We start from the raw sequence: 21,677 nt of genomic DNA on the forward strand, positions 1-21,677 counted from the left end.
ATATAAATTGTGTGTCATGTATTATTATGTAGCATAGGCTACTTCACATGGGGGGAACATGAAGACCTGTAATAAAAAGGTAGAGGTCTATTCTCCATAAATGTATTAGGCTGTATTAGTCATTCAATTACATTCATGGAAGAAATAGCCAAATTAACAAAGTTAATTACAGACCAGTAACAACGTACATTTTAAATGCACAGTGCAAATTCAGTTTGCAATTTGTTCACTTTTTCCAATTATTTTCAGCACAATAGGAATGATTAGCTGGACTTGATCGTAACCTAACACCCACTGACTGCACTGCTCAATTGTTCATAAGTTTGAAGTGTGCGTATTTCATCCCATGCCCTCGATGTTGCACATTATAATTAATTCTCAAAACCCAGGAGAAAAGTGACTCAAACATAATTGTTTCATTTCATAGACTGCGCTACTACTGTTGGGCAGCTCGTGAAGTATAGCCGCGCTTGTGCAATTAATTGGCACAACTATAGGTGTCACTTTATGCCTATGCGTAAAATAGGTGAGCCTATGCGTAAAATAGGTGAGCCTATGCGTAAAATAGTTGAGACTATGCGTAAAATAGGTGAGCCTATGCGTAAAATAGGTTAGCCTATGCGTAAAATGAATGGAATTGGTATGGTGCATGCATCCACATAATAATAATAAATACAAGTCATAATAATGATTATTGTAATTATCACAGATTATTAATTAATTATTATTATTAGTCATATGTTGCTATGTGCCCCTGATATCGATTTTTCCCTAGTTTCCGCCATTATAACAGTTTAAGCCAGCCTGAAAAAAATGGCCCTCAATAAATAAACCGCAGTCAGTCGTACAATTTGCATTTCCCCTCAAAGTCAAAATTTGACTGTCTGTTGCAAACTCCACCCATCCTCTTTCGGTTACAGCGTTCTTATTACACCTCAGTGGGTTACAGCCGTTCTTAGCTGTGAACCAATTGATTCACGCTTAAGCCTTGTGTTTTTTCCGACTTTACAAGGCTGCTTGGAAAAGTGGGGGAGTGACGACTTGTTCCTGGAAGAGCCAGCCTGCGGAGTCAGTCACATTTTTTTGGCTGGGATTCAATGACTGAGCCAGACACACACAAACACTGAGATAGGGGGCTGTGAGGGAGAGAGAGAGGGGCGAGTGAGCGAGCAAGCGCAACCCAGCTCACAGACTAGCCATCTCCAGTACACAGGCATATCAAACAGCAGGGGCAGACGGAGTGTATGCGTCCGGCTATACTGCAGTATTCCACAGTTTAAAGGAGGTTCCACGCGGGGTTTTACTGTTTTATACCGGATACATAGAGGGAGAAGGCTTTGCTTTATCGGTCGATACTTTTTCTGAAACTTCAAAAGCATTATTCATTTTTGGAGGAGTTTCAGAGGGACGCGTTTTAGATATGGACTGTCAGGAGTGTACTGCAGGGGAAGACTCGCCCGTGTCACCATTCGCTTAGTAGGCTCTTCAACGGAATTGGAAACTCACTGCTCGGGACTTTTTTGTGGATATTTGATGAAGCGCTTTCTGCACTTGGCTAATTCTCGGAGACCTTGGATTTACAAGGAACCGGAACCTATCGTGGCTTTCATTTGTTTTAGTTTGCCCCAGTTGAAAGGAACTCTCGCTTTCAAAGTCGTAGTGAAAACATGGAGACTGTAACTCGCCAAAGCTTCCAACCTCACCCAGGACTGCAACAAACTCTCAAGCAGTTTCATCTGAGTTCTATGAGCTCCCTTGGCGGACCGGCGGCGTTTTCTGCTCGATGGCCACATGACCTCCTGTTCAAGAAGGATGGGAAAGAGCCCGAGCCCGTGCTGCATCTTCCCATGCAGCCGCCGACAGTGATGCCGGGACCCCTCTTCATCCCCTCCGACCGCTCCACGGAGAGGTGCGAGACGGTCCTGGAGACCGAGACTGTCTCCTGTTTCGTGGTCGGCGGCGAGAAACGGCTGTGCTTGCCGCAGATCCTCAACACCGTACTGCGGGATTTCTCCCTTCAACAGATCAACTCGGTGTGCGACGACCTCCACATCTACTGCTCCAGGTGCACGGCAGAACAGCTGGAGATCCTCAAAGTCATGGGGATTCTCCCCTTCTCCGCGCCTTCCTGCGGACTCATCACCAAAACGGATGCGGAGCGCCTGTGCAATGCCCTGATTTACGGAGGCACCTACCCGCCGCACTGCAAGAAAGAGTTCACGGGCTCACTGGAGCTGGAGTTCACGGAGAAAAGCCTCAAAATATACCACGAGTGTTTCGGAAAGTGCAAGGGTCTCTTCGTCCCGGAGCTGTACACCAGCCCCAACGCAGCCTGCATCCAGTGCATGGACTGCAGACTCATGTACCCGACCCATAAGTTCGTGGTGCACAGTCACAAATCGTTGGAAAACAGGACTTGCCACTGGGGCTTCGACTCCGCCAACTGGAGGGCATACATCCTCTTGGGCCAGGATTACACGGGGAAAGAGGAGAAGGCGCGCCTGGAGCAGCATTTGGACGAGATTAAAGAGAAATTTGATTTCGCCAACAAGTATAAAAGGAAAGCATCCAGGGTGAGTTGAACTAGTTTGTTACAATGTTGTTACACAGTGTTGCAACTGTTATATTATACGAATGTTGTTACACTGCTGTCACAAAAACATGTACACTGTATTTAACGTTTTTTCTCCTTTATTTTACTTGTGTTTTGTTTTGTCTTCTTGCAAATACACTGTTATCTCTGACTAAGAGTCAAAGATTCGTATCTCGAGAACAGTATAGACTATTGGCGCAATGACTTGTCCCAGCCAGGATTGGGTTACTCTCCACATATTCTTACTAATTGTCCACCAAGAACAGCTAAACGGCTCTGGTGGCAATACAACCAGTATGTGCCTGTGACACACTTCTGCGTGTCAACGGCTCAATTATATTGACCTTACTGTAAATACAATCCCATTTACCAACAAATGGCCCAATAATGGTGTTACAACAACTGTCGAAACCCATGCAATGTATAAGGTCGAGGAAATAATGTAATAATTTCTAAAGTTGCAAAACACTGTTTGTAGGTGTATAGCTAAAAGTCCCCTCTGTCCTGCACGCATCCCCCTCCCCCCAGGCCTGCACGCATCCCCCTCCCCCCCAGGCCTGCACGCATCCCCCCTCCCACCAGGCCTGCACGCATCCCCCTCCCCCCAGTCCTGCACGCATCCCCCTCCCCCAGGCCTGCACGCATCCCCCTCCCCCCCAGGCCTGCACGCATCCCCCTCCCCCCCAGGCCTGCACGCATCCCCCTCCCCCCCCAGGCCTGCACGCATCCCCCTCCCCCCCAGGCCTGCACGCATCCCCCTCCCCCCAGGCCTGCACGCATCCCCCTCCCCCCAGGCCTGCACGCATCCCCCTCCCCCCCAGGCCTGCACGCATCCCCCTCCCCCCAGGCCTGCACGCATCCCCCTCCCCCCAGGCCTGCACGCATCCCCCTCCCCCCCAGGCCTGCACGCATCCCCCTCCCCCCCAGGCCTGCACGCATCCCCCCCCCAGGCCTGCACGCATCCCCCTCCCCCCAGGCCTGCACGCATCCCCCCAGGCCTTGCGGTGTGGGCTGCCGCTCGCTCATTCCGCACTTTGCTGCGTTTTGTGGCTTACTGGCTGTGTTTGAGAAACAGGTACTTCAAGGTGGATGTGTCACGGTGTCATTAACGAGGGGTTCATCCGTGCGTAGTGGCGTGGAGCTCCCATGAGGGTGGTTGGCGCGGCTGGATTTATTAGAGCACGGAGATATGTCAATTGTCTGCCTCGAGAGGCCATAACAGTAGCAGCAGTCTACTTTTTCAACTGAATAACCACTAGGCTACTACTACTAGGCTACTACTAGTAGGCTACTACTACTAGGCTACTACTACTAGGCTACTACTACTAGGCTACTACTAGTAGGCTACTACTACTAGGCTACTACTATTAGGCTACTACTACCCTTTTTATGTTTGTGTTTGTGGCAATGGGTTAGCCTACTATATGCTAGTAGTTTCAGATAAAGAACAGTCCTGTGCAACAGGAAAATATCAAATATTACCCATTTTTTAAATCTCCAAATGCAGTGTTTCTTGAAATTTCAGAGCAGTTATATTCTAATGAGAAGATGAGAGGGAGGGGGGAGACTGAACGATATACATAGCCAGCACTCTCTGCTAGCCATGATTTCTCTGGTGGATTCCCACTGCGCTTCCATGGCAGGCCATCAGACGAGCCCTAAATGATGCGGAGGGGAGTTTATCAAACATGCAAGAGGGGCTCAGTGTCGCCTCTCCTGTATGCCGCCCAAGCTAACATTTTTGAGGGTAATTGAGCTTGTGAACAGTATGGGGGCCTCTGGTGGCCTAACCCTGACTTTTACATTGGGGGCTAGGCTGTAGCCTAGCGCTGCTACTACAGCAGACAGAGAGACCTGATTCTAAATCCTATGGGGGGATTAGGTCTGTGCTTTGGGGTGGGCAGGCAGGCAAGCAGAGGGGGGGATCAGTCCCCCCTCCCTCCCCTCTTCCTCCAACTAAGACTGATAAAAGAGCCCCCTCCACAAATGAAAGGCAAGCATGCCCATTTGCATGAACTGTTACACATGAATAGAGTTGATGAAGCAGGGATAGGAGTATTGTGGTGGAAACATAATATGATCCCAACAAAGGAGAGCATTCACACACACACACATACACACACACACACTTCATTCCCTTCCCCCCAATTACCTACTCCGTTGCCCCTCTCGGCATGAAAGGAGGGTGAAAGAAGACTGGGTGATTATGTTAGGAGACTTTTCGGTGGGCCATACAAACAAAGTGGAAGTGTTTACCAACAGGGCTCTCACAATTCACTAGCACAGCCTTTACCCTTCTGTTTGTCAGTGTGTCAGGAGGGCCAGAGCCTTGTCATGCACTTGCTCTTGCCACTGTATTTCGGTTTGAGTGGGGGGACCTAAAGGACTTTAAAGGCCTCTTCTATTTTTACAGGGGCTCAAAAGACCCCTGTGTATTAGTAATTGTTAATATAATCACTCTCCTAAGCCTAGTTTAAATCCACTCTTTATTTAGGATTTTTGTTTATTTCCCTTAGTTTTTTTAAAGGAGGGGCTTGGTGAAAGCAATGCTACGGACATCATATTTGCAGAATTATGATCATATTGCTAAACTTCTCTCGCTATAGTAGCCAGATGAGGGTGGCATCTAATCCTCTGCTTTAGCAGAAACCTCCAGCGGCGTGTGTGCATTTACTCAATGTGTTTTTATAGTATTTATCAGCACATTTCACCTGGGGTGTTACCTTGAAATGTCTTTCACAGAAGAGAGAGACCAGAGTGGGCTTGTTGTGCTTGTCGGCATATAGAGAGCATGTCACTACTGAGTTTTGTTTGGCGCGGGGAACGGGTGGTTTTGTGGAGGTTTGTGAATGCAGCTAGCAGCCGTCTCACAGTCAGACACAGGAAGTGAGCTTGAAGGACTTCCTGTTCTCCAAGACTCTTTGCTTGTATGAGGTCATGGGCCCTGTAGAAGCAGTCTGTGCATTACACACACACACACACACACACACACACACACACACACACACACACACACACACACACACACACACACACACACACACACACACACACACACACACACACACACACACACACACACACACACACACACACCACAAGCACTTTGCATTATACCTTCCTTATTGCAGCATACTTCCCCGAATAAAAGGCTGTATTGGAATTTGTAGTAAAAGTGCATTATCCATTTGAATCTGAGACGTGAGAGCGCAGGTGTCGACTGTGGGAGTGCAAACAACAGTGAATGAGCAAGTGAGTTAGCTCAGGGAACTATTGAATGGGTTCAAAGGTTAAGAGTAGGGTGTGGAGCAGATGGCTAAGTCTCTAAGTTCACCATGTCAATGCTGGTTTCTGGCTGGTACACATTTGGGTCGCAAACATAATCAGTGGCTTTCCACTTCAGGAGGTTTTGATAAGGATGGCGGCCACATATTTAGTAGCTCACTAGGTTTTATTTCACCTCAAGACGGTGTGATTTATACACGCCCCATCTGTTGGGAGGAGATATAACTGAGAGAGGGAGCGAGAGAATGGGACAGAGCACATTTCCAGCCTCCAGTTGGGGCTTGGTTTATGCACAAGCAGTTTAGGTTTCCACCAACAAGTTTTGAGGCAGCAGCAGAGGCTTTTGGTTGTGTAAGTTGAAAAAAGGGAAATATAAAAACTTTCAGACTCGAACAACGCTGTCAATGGTTGTCTCTGCCTGGCGCTGTACTGTAGCTGGCTGGTTGCTTGCTGTCTGGTGTGGGAGGGCTATCAGACACTGTTTGGTGTTTTGACAGAAGCCACATTGGGGAAGCCAGCAGACAAGACTAGTAGTTAGTCTAGGCTGGGAGCAAGAGAGTTTCGACAGACGTTGCATTCCAGACTCGCCACACCCTGAGAGAGAGAGAGAGAGAGAGAGAGAGAGAGAGGGGGAAGAGAGAGAGAGAGAGAGAGAGAGAGAGGGGGGAGAGAGGAGACAAGCTCATAATGCAAGCCAACCCTCCTGAATGGGCATGAATGAAGCATGTACCCACACCTGCACAGCGCTGTTAAAGTCAATCCTCCACCGCTCAGGCTCTTGTCTCTCTTTCTCTCTTTTGTTTTCCCTCTGTTTCATTCTCACTCTGGGGTGGCGAGGAAGGGTTTTAGAGACAAAGAGCAGTTGTTAACTAAGGAGAGAGGCTGTGAAGGAGGGTGCATACATTTAGTTTTTCGGAAGTGGTGTGTTCGATGTTTCAATCTGTCATCTGAAGGACTTTTATGATGATGCTTTTGGTCTCCAGTTGCAATTTAGTTTGAAAATGTCCGAACCCTAAAACTAGTCTAAGTTTGTAGCCTCAAAAGGGTGGCGAAAGTGTAAAAAAGATGCCATTTTGTACAGTGCAAGCTAGGCAGCAGGCAGCCCCCCCTCTCTCTCACTCTGCAGAGTCAGCCCTTTAGCAAGGAGGTCTGGGGGCCTCGTTGTTTTCAAAAGTACTGCTCCCAAAGTGTGGCTGGGCTCCAGACCCCATTTCACAGGGGCTGAAACTTCCCTTCCACTGCCCAAAAATGTCCCAGTGCACCTTGGGATATCTGGCCTCCAGCTGAAGGGGTCGCTTGTTGGAGGGGGTGGGGGGGTAGGAAGTGAACTCCCTGAGTGAATAGAGGCCATGTCCTGTTTTATATTCAAGGCATAGGCCTTCTGACAGCGAGCCATACCCTCGCTGCGGACAGCACAACAGCTGGTAGCCATGCATATCAATGGCCACAGAGAGAATATCCCTCTTCACTGCTTTCAGGGGGTTTTCCAGTAGTGAAAATGCAGCAACTGCAGCTGAATGAAAATACTCTATACAGCTCAATTACAGCTATGGACTGGTCGTTTTGAGGTAGTGGTGATGATGTGGATTGATTTAAGAATGACTTTTTTGCTTTGTATTGTCATGAGGGTTGTTGTGATCGCTGAGGTGCGTGTGTGTCTGTGCATGGCAGAGAAAATGATCATATTCTCCAGAAGCCTGCATGGTCCAAGAAAAAGGAAGCCACTAATTCACTTAGGGCTTAGCTAAATGAGTCCGGCTCCAAGCCAATCTCTATCTCTGCACAGGCAGACTGTGACTAGTCTGTGCCGTCTGGGTACAGTGAGCCCTGCCTTGTTAGATCAGCTTGACGGGTCTGAGGGATCAATGGGATATCGACAGCCGGGTCTTCCCCTGTCAAGGGCGGCTGAAGACTCCATCACTCCTTCACCTCCACTACACAACTAGAAGAGACACAGGGATGCCTGTCTTCTCGTCTGACCTCAAATCAGTTCTATCTATGTATCTACCACACAGGGTGGTCGTGCAATGATCGTCTCGTCAGTGAATGTCTTGTTGCATGATTGTTTAATTATTGTGTTTAGCGGAGCTGTATGCAGGGCCTAACATTAACACCCGCCACCTGCCAAATACGGCTAGATTTTGGCATTGGCGTGTAAAATGTCTATTTCACCAACCACGTTGGCGGGTGGTCAGGTCTCCATAGTGCAAACATTTGAATCGCATTTGTGAATAAAAATAGTCAAGTATGATCACATTTATAGTCAAATAAATGCTGCAGTAGCTGTTTTCAAAGTATTTCTGCCGTTTTGTTTCATAGCTGGTAAATTAATCTCACAAAGTCAAAGAACTAGGAATCTTATATAGCCTATTACAACTCGCGCTGCATCACTGCCTGGCTGGGGGCCGTGTGCACGTGAAGAGCTGAATGAAATATTCATTTTTAGAAGCGCTGCGCACAGGCATAAAAGTTTGTCTAATTTACTTGAAATTAACTGAAGTGAGACTTTTTCCTTGTGTTTCTTGGCTATTTCCATTGTTTTGTTCACAAGCTAGGTTGTTTTTCTATGTTTGAGTTTCTACTGCTAGAGAAGATCTCCTGAGGGGTGCAGCAGTCTAAGACACTGTATTTCAGTGCTAGAGGCGTCACTACACACCCTGGTTCAATTCCAGGCTGTATCACAACCGGCCGTGATTGGGAGTCCCATAGGGTGGCACACAATTGTCCCAGCGTCGTCCGGGTTATGTTTTGGCCGGGGTAGGCCGACATTGTAAAAAATAATTTGTTCTTAACTGACATGCCTAGTTAAATAAAGGTTAAAAAAAAGAGAAGACAATGGTTCTACTGGTCAGACTCAATCTCACATGCACCAAAATTAACCGTCACGTTACCACGGTAACCTTCCGCCTTTAAAGGGGCAGGTTAACATTTTTATCTCATCTGTGATATTTTGGTTAAAAGACTCCGGTCACAAAAAATTTGATTAAATAATATACTACATTACTTCTTACCAGTAATACATGTATTGTTTTAGAAACATTACAAATGCATCCTCATCCATTTTTTTGTGTTTTGTTGGTGTAATTATAGCGGGGGAAAAAATCTATTTTGGCTGGTAAAAAATTTGAGTGGCTGGTATATTTCTTTAAAATCTACTTGCCACAGTGGCTATTGGACCAAAAAGTACATGTTATGTCCTGTGTATGTTGAGAGATACTGTATATGGTTCTAAATTTGTATACAGTATATACAGTACATTGTTATAAATGGCTCTGAATTTTAGCGCTATACTAAGTAAGAGTGGATTTCATACTGATAAACATCAGAGGAAAACATCCCTTTGACAATTTGGATGTTAGATTCTTTTTAGCTTGAATGGTATGCAAATGCAGGTCAATTACGTTTCTTATTTGAATTAGCAGTTAAGCTCATGTTAATTCATTTGCCACATGTGCCATTGATTTGCCGCACCACAAAGACAATAGGCCTAGATATCATCACAACATGGTCAACACGTCATCACAATACGCAGTATTACGAGAGGCAACCAGGTAATCACAGGTGACACGCTTGACTGTGGTGTCTGGGAAAATCTTCAAAAAAGTGCGATAACAGCGAGGGAGAATAAATTAAATGCGCCGATTCCTTTTATATCCACCCCGCCAGCAGCCATTTTAATTCACAGCCTTTTCTAGATGCACAATGCAGAAATCACTCCTTAATTTCCTGGTTGCTGATATGCTAATAGTTCACCTAGTTTCAGTTTATGTGACAAAGCAAGCAATTATTGTGTAGCGAATCATTGTACCATCTAAAATATTGTATTTTCAGCTGTTTGAAGCTGGTGTACAAAACCCAAAGTAAAAGACCCCAAAATGAAACTTATGAACGGGAAGCATAGAAATTAAGCACATACACCAAACTAAAATATAAACACAACATGTAAAGTGTTGGTCCCATGTTTTCATGAGCTGAAATAAAAGATACCAGAAATTTTCCAGACGCACAAAAAGCTTATTTCTCTAAAATGCTGTGCACAAATTTGTTTACATCCTTGTTAGTGAGTGTTTCTCCTTTGCCAAGATAATCCATCCACCTGACAGGTGTGCCATATCAGGAAGCTGATTAAACAGCATGGTCATTACACAGGTGCATCTTGTGCTGGGGACAATAAAAGGCCACTCTAAAATGTGCAGTTTTGTCACACAACACAATGCCACAGATGTCTCAAGTTTTGAGGGAGTATGCAACTGGCATGCTGACTGCAGGAATGTCCACCAGAGTTGTTGACAGATAATTTAATGTTAATTTCTCTACCATAAGCCGCATGCAACGTTGTTTTAGAGAATTTGGCAGTACGTCCAGCCGGCCTCAAAACCGCAGACTACTGTAACCACGCCAGCCAGACTGGCGTTGTGTGAGCGAGCGGTTTGCTGATGTTAACGTTGTGAACAGAGGGCCCCATGGTGGTGATGGGGTTATGGTATGGGCAGGCATAAGCTACAGACAACAAACACAATTACATTTTATCGATGGCAATTTCAATGCACAAAGATACACCATGATGAGATCCTGAGGCCCATTGTCGTGCCATTCATCTGCCGCCATCACTCATGTTTCAGCATGATAATGCATGGCCCCATGTCGCAAGGATCTGTACACAATTCCTGAAAGTTCTTACATGGCCTGCATACTCACCAGACATGTCACCCATTGAGCATGTTTGGGATGCTCTGGATCTACGTGTACGACAGCATGTTCCAGTTCCCGCCAATATCCAGCAACTTCACTCAGCCATTGAAGATGAGTGGTACAACATTCCACAATCAACAGCTTGATCAACTCCATGCGAAGGAGATGTGCTGGGCTGCATGAGGCAAATGGTGGTCACACCAGATACTGACTGGTTTTCTGATCCACAAACCTACCTTTTTTTTCAGCAGATGCACATCTGTATTCCCAGTGATGTGAAATCCATAGATTAGGGCCTAATGACATATGAACTGTAACTCAGTTAAATCTTTGAAATTGTTGCATTTATATTTTTGTTCAGTATAGAACAGCTCTACCGCTTCTTACATTTACCAGACACTCTTACCCAGAGCGACTCGTCATACTGGTCCCCCGTGGGAATTGAACCCACAACTTTGATGTTGCAAGCACCATGCTCTACCAACTGAGCCACACAGAACCTTTAGACTTGGTTTCAATGAGAATGACATATCTATAACTCACATTTCTATGTGAATTTGGTCAGGTCAACCAGAAAGTGACATATTGCAGCTTTAAAGTTAGTCTAACAAACAGGGCATCTGTCTGTATGAAAGGCTGATTGTTGGATAGACTTGACAAAACAACGGATCTGGAAGGGATCTAGGTTATGTTTCTTTATTTTTCGAATTGATTTTTTGTTGTTGTTGCATTTTCTGTTTGATTGCACAACTATGTATACATATGGCTAGTACACAGGGCTGTAGTTCTGACACATGAAGCATTATCTATGGAATTTACAGTATAATAATTAGTACATTATCATGTTAAGCTCCCAGGGATTTGGTGTTATTACTATGGCTGCTCTGTTGGTTGATTGTTTGATTCCATGAGTCTTCATTGTATTCTCCCTCTCTCCTTAGTGAGCTTTTCTAGAAGGTCACACTGCCTGCCACCCCTCCTCCACACACGGAAAATGGATATCTGGGGGGACGTGTTTAAGCGGCAGAGGCCAAGAGGTCTGGAGAGTGCATTATTATACCTGACTGCCTGAGTGACTGGGGAGCAGTGAACAGTGTGCTATGTCGCTCGGAAGGAAAAATGGAAGGGGAGGAGGAGGAGAGGAGAGGAGGAGGAGAGGATAATACAGGGGGAGGTCCCTGTAAATGTTAATGTCCACGGGTATCCCTCCTCTCCCCAAAGTGAAAGTAGTGCCAGCAGATTACCGCGGCTACTGATTTTGGTTTCTCTCGCACACAAGAACCCCATGACTTCTTCTTGATGTGTTTTTAATCAGTCCAGCACTTTTGATGCGAACGATAATGTGCCGTTATTTTGTTTCAAGCTATTTATTATTGATGGCCGATTACTGTAGGCAGCAAGGGCCTCCTTGCTTATTTAATGAGATAGCAGGATGACTTGGGGTTTGAAATATTCATAGACACATTGCTCTGCCATACAAACCACCGACCGCAGCCTCGTCCAATCGCCTCAGAGCTTCTACAGCCATCAGCCAATCAATGAGAATCTGATGTAGGGTTATTATTGGTGTAATGAAGCATGTATATGCCCGACATGAAAAACAAAGTCAAACCAAACGCATTGGTAACCAACAGTACTTGGTTCTGAATGGAATGCCCTATAATAATATTAGTGTTAAGCCAGACAGGGAAGTCTCATCAAGTATTTTTGTGTGCACGATAAACATCCAAGTCTATTTCCGTGTTCTCACAGTCGACAATCATCACCCTCCTTGGAGGGGATGCTGTTTATTTTGACTTGTGGCTTCATATCGCAGTATATCACAAGGCTAAAAACGAGGGGCCGGCATTCTCGCACGTCTGTGTGTGTGTGTAGATAAAGATAGATACAGTGTTTGGCGAGCCGCGGTGGTAGAGTAGTAGCACGTCCGGTATGCAGCTCTCTCTCTCTATATATATATATCTCCCTCTCTCTCTGCCTCTCTCTCTGCCTCTCTCTCTCTCTGCCTCTCTCTCTGCTTCTCTCTTTGCCTCTCTCTCTGCCTCTCTCTCTGCCTCTCTCTCTGCCTCTCTCTCTGCCTCTCTGAATCACAAATCACCCGCATCCAGCCATGACATGCCAATAAAGCCCTACCATTTTTTCTCTCTCTCTCTCTCTCTCTCTCTCTCTCTCTCTCTCTCTCTCTCTCTCTCTCTCTCTCATCAAGAAGTGACCCAGTTACAGGCACTGTCTTGTCATTGGCACACACTGGCACGCCGACACATCCCCTGCCCTAAGCATCCACTATGAATGACTCAATTGTAAGACAAGACTATACTATACTAATACAACTTGTAGTGAACAATCATATACTCTAGTGCAGCTGAAATTCCAGACTAATTGTCAAAAAGAAAGAAGGCAAGAAAATGCAGAAACATTTAGATTAGGATGCGTTGGTAAATGGTATGAATTGATGATGCTAGTTGAAGTCCTAGTGGTCCAATCCTGCGTGGGTTTGTAATGGGAAAACGTCTGGTTTTAGAAGGTAGCATATTGCTAAGGGAGGGAGAGGGAGAGGGAGAGGGAGAGAGAGAGAGAGAGAGAGAGAGAGAGTGAGAGAGAAAAAAGAGAGAGAGAGAGAGAGAGAGAGAGAGAGAGAGAGAGAGAGAAAGAGAGTGAGTGAGTGAGAGAAAAGGTAGGGCTTTATTGGCATGTCATGGCTGGATGCGGGTGATTTGTGATTCGTCAGCCCGGGGACCCTCTTTTGTGTGACAGCGCTTTGTCACATGACCTCCCTCCAAAAATGATGACCCCTATCGCCCTCTCACCTCTTTCAGCTTGTAAGCCAATAGTGTTCCTCAGAGCAGCTCTCACAGGGGCAGATGGCTGTCTAATGAAGGAAGCCACACACACACACACACACACAAACACACACACACTGCAGCATACAGACTGCAAATATAATGATTCTTATGATTATACAGCACTATCACAAATGCTCGTCACCAGTACAGTCATTTAAAGGTAAAGAAATCTACATTCTGTTTTGGTGAAAGAGTTTAAGATATGATGCTTCGCAGTGAGGTCTTTTTAACACTGATCTAATCATCTAATGTTTACATAGCCAAATACCTGACTGAGACAAAATGGAACATTTGAATAGGAATGGCCTATTCCGCTTCATTTGATGTGTGATGGGCTTAGGCAAGTGTGTGTTTGTGTTCTGTTGGAGGAGATTAGCATGAGCTCACTGCCTACTCATTTCCATCCCCATCTGCCTGTCTCCCACGGTGACGGAGGTTCGCCACTCCCCGCCTCCACTCCACACACACACACACACACACACACACACACACACACACACACACACACACACACACACACACACACACACACACACACACACACACACACACACACACACAGATTATTAGAGGGCTCACAAATTTCACCAATCACTGAATTAAACAGTCAAATCATCACAATATTATCACATAAAATGGAACCATCACCACATTACAAGAAAAAGATTAGGAATTTCAACCAATCATCGCACATTAACAGCATAGTATAATTCAATCAAGCCACATTTCAAAAATGTTTTCCCTTGTCAGGGGCGGCAGGTAGCCTAGTGGCTAGAGCGTTGGGCCAGTTACTGAAAGGTTGCTGAATCGAATCCCCGAGCTGACAAGGTAAAAATCTGTCGTTCTGCTCTTGAACCAGGCAGTTAACCCGCTGTTCCTAGGCCGTCATTGTAAATAAGAATTTGTTCTTAACTGACTTGCCTGGATAAAAAAATGTCAGGGTATTTTTTGCGATAAATTGGACAAGATCATTGGGGGAAGGAAATACTGAAGAGGGGTCATGCGAGCTTAGCTGCAGCCATGTCGAAGGGCAGCTCCCATGGGCTCTGGGAGGTATTCTTTCTGTGGAGGGCATCAGCTGGGACACTTGTCCCAAGCTTCCGAGTCAAATGACGACTAGAGATCTCGACTGCTTATGGTCGGAGCCCTCCTGCCTCCTACTACCTCTGTTTTCTCTTCTCTTCCTAGAGCTTCACTTCTATCAGTTGTCACCTCAATCATGGAAAGCTTGCTGTCAATGTGACTCCACCTGTTGTTGTGGCAGTCTTTTGTAGGACTCATGAAGTAGATATCGTCATTCTTGTTGACTGCCCAGCACCCAAAGGGTCTGCAACTGTAGCACTTCACACTTCGTGGCAATCCTGTCCAAGGAAAGGGCCTGGACCCTTGAAGCTAAGCTAAGACCCTTGTGCCAAGCTAAAGTGCCAAGAAGGGATAGGCCTACATGCAAAGAGTTGGAGTACATTGACACTGTATCACCATTAACGTTAATGTACTCCAACTCTATACAATATCTTATAGAGACACGATGTAGCCAGCTACAATGTAGCATATCCTCCCTTTTTTATCAAATAAAAAGGAAAGCAACATTTCCTCAGAAACATTGAATGTGTGGCTGTTTACTTTTGGCCAGTGCGGGAACTGTGTGGAGACAGAGGGCAGGGCAGAGATATCAATCAGTAAACGTCTGTGATCTTTGCTTTGTTTAGTCTACTGACTCACTGCGATGTCTGCCTGCTCACTGCCTGGGTTAATCACTGCGATGTCTGCCTGCTCACTGCCTGGGTTAATCACTGCGATGTCTGCCTGCTCACTGCCTGGGTTAATCACTGCGATGTCTGCCTGCTCACTGCCTGGGTTAATCACTGCGATGTCTGCCTGCTCACTGCCTGGGTTAATCACTGCGATGTCTGCCTGCTCACTGCCTGGGTTAATCTTGCACAAGATGAATCCGATTGGAGATGGACTTAATTGCCCTATCGATCCAACAAAGCACTTGTTGTGAACTTCGACCTGCGACTATGAATCACCACAGCTGTGCTACGTTTTGTAACATATGGAAAGATGCATATTCCTGTCTGAAATCCAAGCCTACTTACTTATAACCCTAGTATAGGCTACTATCCACTCTAGTTGTCAGCAGTACAGATGTACTACCTATCCATATCATGTGTCATGTTATACACTGACCCAACAAAATACTTGTTATGTTTTATTGGGCAGTTTTTGGTCATTATACCCATTCTAGATTTAAGTTATTATTTTTCAAAAAGAAGTATTAGATGTAGGACTTGGACTCCAAATGTATAGTTAGAAATGTAGAAAACTTATTGGATGCAAAAAGTCATCAACGTAAGGGAATTGGGAGGGTAGTGTGTTTTTATTGGTCACAGGGGAGGGTAGTGTGTTTTTATTGGTCACAGGGGAGGGTAGTGTGTTTTTATTGGTCACAGGGGAGGGTAGTGTGTTTTTATTGGTCACAGGGGAGGGTATTATGTCATCAACGTAAGGGAATTGGGAGGGTAGTGTGTCATCAACGTAAGGGAATTGGGAGGGTAGTGTGTCATCAACGTAAGGGAATTGGGAGGGTAGTGTGTCATCAACGTAAGGGAATTGGGAGGGTAGTGTGTCATCAACGTAAGGGAATTGGGAGGGTAGTGTGTCATCAACGTAAGGGAATTGGGAGGGTAGTGTGTCATCAACATAAGGGAATTGGGAGGGTAGTGTGTCATCAACGTAAGGGAATTGGGAGGGTAGTGTGTCATCAACGTAAGGGAATTGGGAGGGTAGTGTGTCATCAACATAAGGGAATTGGGAGGGTAGTGTGTCATCAACATAAGGGAATTGGGAGGGTAGTGTGTCATCAACGTAAGGGAATTGGGAGGGTAGTGTGTCATCAACATAAGGGAATTGGGAGGGTAGTGTGTCATCAACGTAAGGGAATTGCTTAATTTTTTCACCCAACTTTTAACCTAAATCCAATGTCATGGTGATATTTTTTGTTGATTTCATGTTAAATGCACGTTAGTTGACAACTCAACCAAACGTAAACATAGACGTTGAACTGACGTCTATGACCAGTGGGAAGTTGCAGTTAGAAGGGGGTTAGAGGAGAGAGACAGAAAGAGAGACTGAGAGAGAGAGAAGGGTGTTAGGGGAGAGAGAGAGACAGAGAGATAGAGAGCGAGAGAGAGAAGGGGGTTAGAGGACAGAGAGAGAGAGAGAGCGAGAGAGAGGAGGGGTTAGAGGTGAGAGCTAGAGAGAGAAGGGTGGTATTGTACTGTTGGTGGCTCACTCAGGGGATCAGAGATGAAATCCCAGTCCCAGGACACTATTCCCCCCAGTCTGCCAGGAGTCACTGGACAGGTTCCCAAAAAATGTTTGCCTGCAATTATCTACCTTACCTCTGTCAGTCAGTCAGTCAGTCAGTCAGCCAGCCAGTCAGCCAGTCAGCCAGCCAGCCAGCCAGCCAGCCAGCCCGTCAGTCAGTCAGTCAATCAATCAGTCAGTCAGTCAAGGAGAGCTTTGAGGATAAAGTTCAGACTGGAACTAGTGAGCAAATAGTTGGAATTTAGACTGGTTCAAGGAGCAAGGTAGTTCAATTTAGACTGATTAGAAAGCATGGGTTGGCTCAGTTTAGACTGATTAGAAAGCAAGGTTGGCTCAGTTTAGACTGATTAGAAAGCATGTGTTGGCTCAGTTTCGACTGATTAGACAGCATGGGTTGGCTCAGTTTAGACTGATTAGAAAGCATGGGTTGGCTCAGTTTAGACTGATTAGAAAGCATGGGTTGGCTCAGTTTAGACTGATTAGAAAGCATGGGTTGGCTCAGTTTAGACTGGAGTTAAAAATCTTTTTAGCTTTTTTTTGTTTAGGCTGCAGCTAGCCGACTGAGGCAGCAACAGAAACAAACTCGGCGGCCAGCCACACCTTGGCAGCTTTTTCCTGGCCCTGCCCCCAGATCAGTTTATGCCTCTGGAATGAAGTGTTGGAAAGAATGACTTGTCATTAACATCCTTCCTGCAGCCTCTTCCCCCACCTACATCTCCAATCATCCTTCCAGCAGCCTCTTCCTCCACCTCCAATCATCCTTCCTGCAGCCTCTTCCTCCACTTCCAATCATCCTTCCTGCAGCCTCTTCCTCCACCTCCAATCATCCTTCCTGCAGCCTCTTCCTCTACCTCCAATCATCCTTCCTGCAGCCTCTTCCCCCACCTACATCTCCAATCATCCTTCCAGCAGCCTCTTCCTCCAGCTCCAATCATCCTTCCTGCAGCCTCTTCCTCCACCTCCAATCATCCTTCCTGCAGCCTCTTCCCCCACCTCCACCTCCACCTCCAATCATCCTTCCTGCAGCCACTTCCTCCACCTCCAATCATCCTTCCTGCAGCCTCTTCCTCCAGCTCCAATCATCCTTCCTGCAGCCTCTTCCTCCAGCTCCAATCATCCTTCCTGCAGCCTCCACCTCCAATCATCCTTCCTGCAGCCTCTTCCTCCACCTCCAATCATCCTTCCTGCAGCCTCTTCCCCCACCTACATCTCCAATCATCCTTCCTGCAGCCGCTTCCTTCACCTCCAATCATCCTTCCTGCAGCCTCTTCCTCTACCTCCAATCATCCTTCCTGCAGCCTCTTCCCCCACCTACATCTCCAATCATCCTTCCTGCAGCCTCCACCTCCAATCATCCTTCCTGCAGCCTCTTCCTCCACCTCCAATCATCCTTACTGCAGCCTCTTCCTCCACCTCCAAGTCATTGATCTCCCCAAATAATTCCATTCCAGACCATTCTGGTACACAACTCCCTCATTCTTTCATTCTTTATTTCTTTCATTCTTTCAGTCTTTTTTTCTTTCCTCATCCCTCGGTTCTCGCTCTCTTCCTCTCTAGGCTTGAGTGAAACCCATTGATTTCAAGCCCCCTCTGCACGTGCACACACACACAAATAGATGCAGGCATGCACACACCCTCCAGTCAAACACACTCACCACCATTGAAACAAACACTCATAGCCATAGACTTAGCTACATACATTCATGTGCACACACTCAAACATCCTCACATGCTATTTACACACACTTACACCCCCAACACTCCCCCAGGGCAGACAATGCGTCTCTTGAAGCCCTTGTAATTCATGTAATTGTAGATGTGCAGACAGGGAAATGTGTGAGTGTAACAGCCTCCTCAGTGTAAAGTCTACCCAGGAGTACAAAGGCATTATTTCCCTGCTTCAGCCCCTCTCCCTGCCTGTTCATCAAAGTGGAGACTGTCAAGGCTATCTTCAGCAGTAGGACATCTGTTTATATAAAGCATACCGCCATTTATATCCGTCGCTGTCAATCTCTCTCCACATGCGTGTGTTGTGGGGTGCCTGTGGGGGAAAGCGGGTCGTCACCTTATTCTTATTCCGTCTCCTGTGACCTCTACCGCCTTCACTTGGCTCATCTGGTTGCCCTGTTTAATTATCTTCACACACACACACACGCACGCACGCACGCACGCACGCACACACACACACACACACAGGTCAGGCCTTACGCTGAACCTTGGCCTCTGAAACACACAGACCCACCCAGAGAATGATGGAAACCTCCCTCGTTCCTGTTCTCCCTTTCTATCCCCCTCTCCTCTCCTCTCTTCTCCTCTCCTCTCCTCTCCTGACCTGACCACTTGGGCCGTTTGCAAGGCTCTGTATTAAACAGACTCCTTTGTGTGTGTGTGTGTATTTGGTCTGTACAGCAGGCACTCTTTCACAAACAGCCCAGCAGATAGGCCTGCATGCTGCCGATACAAATGACTGAACTCTTTGTCCGTCAGAGTTTGTTGGACGGTCACAAAAGGAGGGAAAATTCTTGGCCCCGCTTCATGCCCGAGACTTTATTTATTTTACATTTGGAAATCCAATCTGTCTGTATTTTGCGGTAGGAATGATACCTTAGCGAGGTACGTTTTCATAGGTGCGAGGGAGAGAGAGGCTTGGGTTTTGTACATGTTGGATTTTCCAGTCACCGGCCAAGCCGGACGGTATTATTCTAAGAGAAAATGAGACACGGGGCGAGTGTTTAGTCTTTACCGAAGGACAGAGGGTGAGGTGTTGTGTCTCACACACACACACACACACACACACACACACACACACACACACACACACACACACACACACACACACACACACACACACACACACACACACACACACACACACAGGGATACTGCTATGCCTTGTCTTCAAACTCTCAGCAATTCACCCTGCGGAACTACAGTGCTAGCAGAGAAGCTAGCCCACTGGCTTTATTTCAGTGCTTATCCTATGTTAAATGCTAACAGTGCTAGGCTACGTGCTAATTTATTTCAGTGCTTATCCTATGCAAAATGCCAACAGTGCTAGGCTACGTGATAAACCCGTAACACTGGGCACTTTTGTGGCTAAGCCGTTCCAGAACGAACAAACAGCGGCAAGCTAAAAGAGAGTGAGCATGAAATGGAAGGATGGAGGGTTGGATGGATGGATGGTCCCCTCCCTCAGTGCAGCGGTAATGAAATGATAGATACCCAAAGCGAGCGGGCCAGAAGTGAAGGGATGACCTCACAGGCACCTAATCACCGCGGATGGAGAACTCAGTTGCTAATGTGGCCATTAGCATTCTCCTCCGCCGGAAAAACTAACGCAGTGAGGGGAGGGAGAAAAGATGGATGCAACGGAACGAAGGGAATGAACAGAACACATCTCCTCCTTCTTCAATGTACTCAGCTCATTTTTAACCCCATTTGACAACATTACTGCCAGACAAACTCCTGGATGGAATACTCCACTCTTGTGATGATGTTTGGTGGAGACTGATTTTTATTCGTATCAAGCTCTGGGTGAATGGAGTTAGCTTGGTTGCTTCAATGCTACGTTTTGGGGGGATTTTTATTGAATGAAGTTAGCTTCAACGCTACGCTAGCTGGTTGTGTGTATTTTGGTACGTTCCACCAGCAGGGATGTCAACTGCCATTGTTGTTTTCTTCCTCACGCCCGTGCGCGAGGCCGGCTGCAGTTCAAAGGTCATGGAGGTTGCTGATGCCAGAGTTTGCTCCGGTGGAGTGTCCCAGCTACCCCTTGTGCCCCCCTGTCCCCAAACAGTGGGCCGCCTGTGTGGGCGTGTCACGTGACCTGAGTGGGGTGATCGGCCGGTGGACTAACAGCAGCAGGGCCACGCGGGGACTAACGGTCCTTTAAAAAGAGACAGAGAGCACATGCTTTGTCACTGCCACACAACCCCCATCTGTCATAACACACACACACACACACACACACACACACACACACACACACACACACACACACACACACACACACACACACACACACACACACACACACACACAAAAATGACTGGTAACTAGGTGGATGTGGAAAAGAGAGGGAGAGAGTGGCTGATCCCCCCCACCCCCACACCAAAGACCCCTGCACCTTAACGCTCACATGGTGAAATGCGACACCCCTCCACTTCCTCCTCCTGTCTGACTAAGCAGAGTCAGCCTCAATAAGTCGGTGCTGCTGTTAGTCTGTGGTGTCTCACTGTCTCTCTTCCCCCTTCCTGGCAGCTGCTAGTCTGTGGTGTCTCACTGTCTCTCTTCCCCCTTCCTGGCAGCTGTTAGTCTGTGGTGTCTCACTGTCTCTCTTCCCCCTCTGCCTCCAGCTGTTAGTCTGTGGTTTCTCACTGTCACTCTTCCCCCTTCCTGGGAGCTGCTAGTCTGTGGTGTCTCACTGTCTCTCTTCCCCCTTCCTGGCAGCTGTTAGTCTGTGGTGTCTCACTGTCTCTCTTCCCCCTTCCTGGCAGCTGCTAGTCTGTGGTGTCTCACTGTCTCTCTTCCCCCTTCCTGGCAGCTGCTAGTCTGTGGTGTCTCACTGTCTCTCTTCCCCATTCCTGGCAGCTGCTAGTCTGTGGTGTCTCACTGTCTCTCTTCCCCATTTCTGGCAGCTGCTAGTCTGTGGTGTCTCACTGTCTCTCTTCCCCATTTCTGTCAGCTGCTAGTCTGTGGTGTCTCACTGTCTCTCTTCCCCCTTCCTGGCAGCTGTTAGTCTGTGGTGTCTCACTGTCTCTCTTCCCCCTTCCTGGCAGCTGCTAGTCTGTGGTGTCTCACTGTCTCTCTTCCCCATTTCTGGCAGCTGCTAGTCTGTGGTGTCTCACTGTCTCTCTTCCCCCTTCCTGGCAGCTGCTAGTCTGTGGTGTCTCACTGTCTCTCTTCCCCATTTCTGGCAGCTGCTAGTCTGTGGT

General features: G+C 46.8%; 1 protein-coding gene across 1 annotated transcript in view; it reads left to right on the top strand.

The window, feature by feature from the left end:
* Positions 1 to 994: 994 nt before the first annotated feature.
* LOC106572818 (ski oncogene) overlaps positions 995 to 21,677 on the top strand; it is a 104,659-nt gene continuing 83,976 nt past the window's right edge. The window contains exon 1 of the mRNA XM_014147322.2: positions 995 to 2,573. Within this exon, the coding sequence (XP_014002797.1) occupies positions 1,668 to 2,573 (906 nt within the window). The 5' untranslated portion in view covers positions 995 to 1,667. The remainder of the gene's footprint in view (positions 2,574 to 21,677) is intronic.

Source organism: Salmo salar, chromosome ssa15 (genome assembly GCF_905237065.1).
Source record: "Salmo salar chromosome ssa15, Ssal_v3.1, whole genome shotgun sequence".
NCBI lineage: Eukaryota > Metazoa > Chordata > Actinopteri > Salmoniformes > Salmonidae > Salmo > Salmo salar.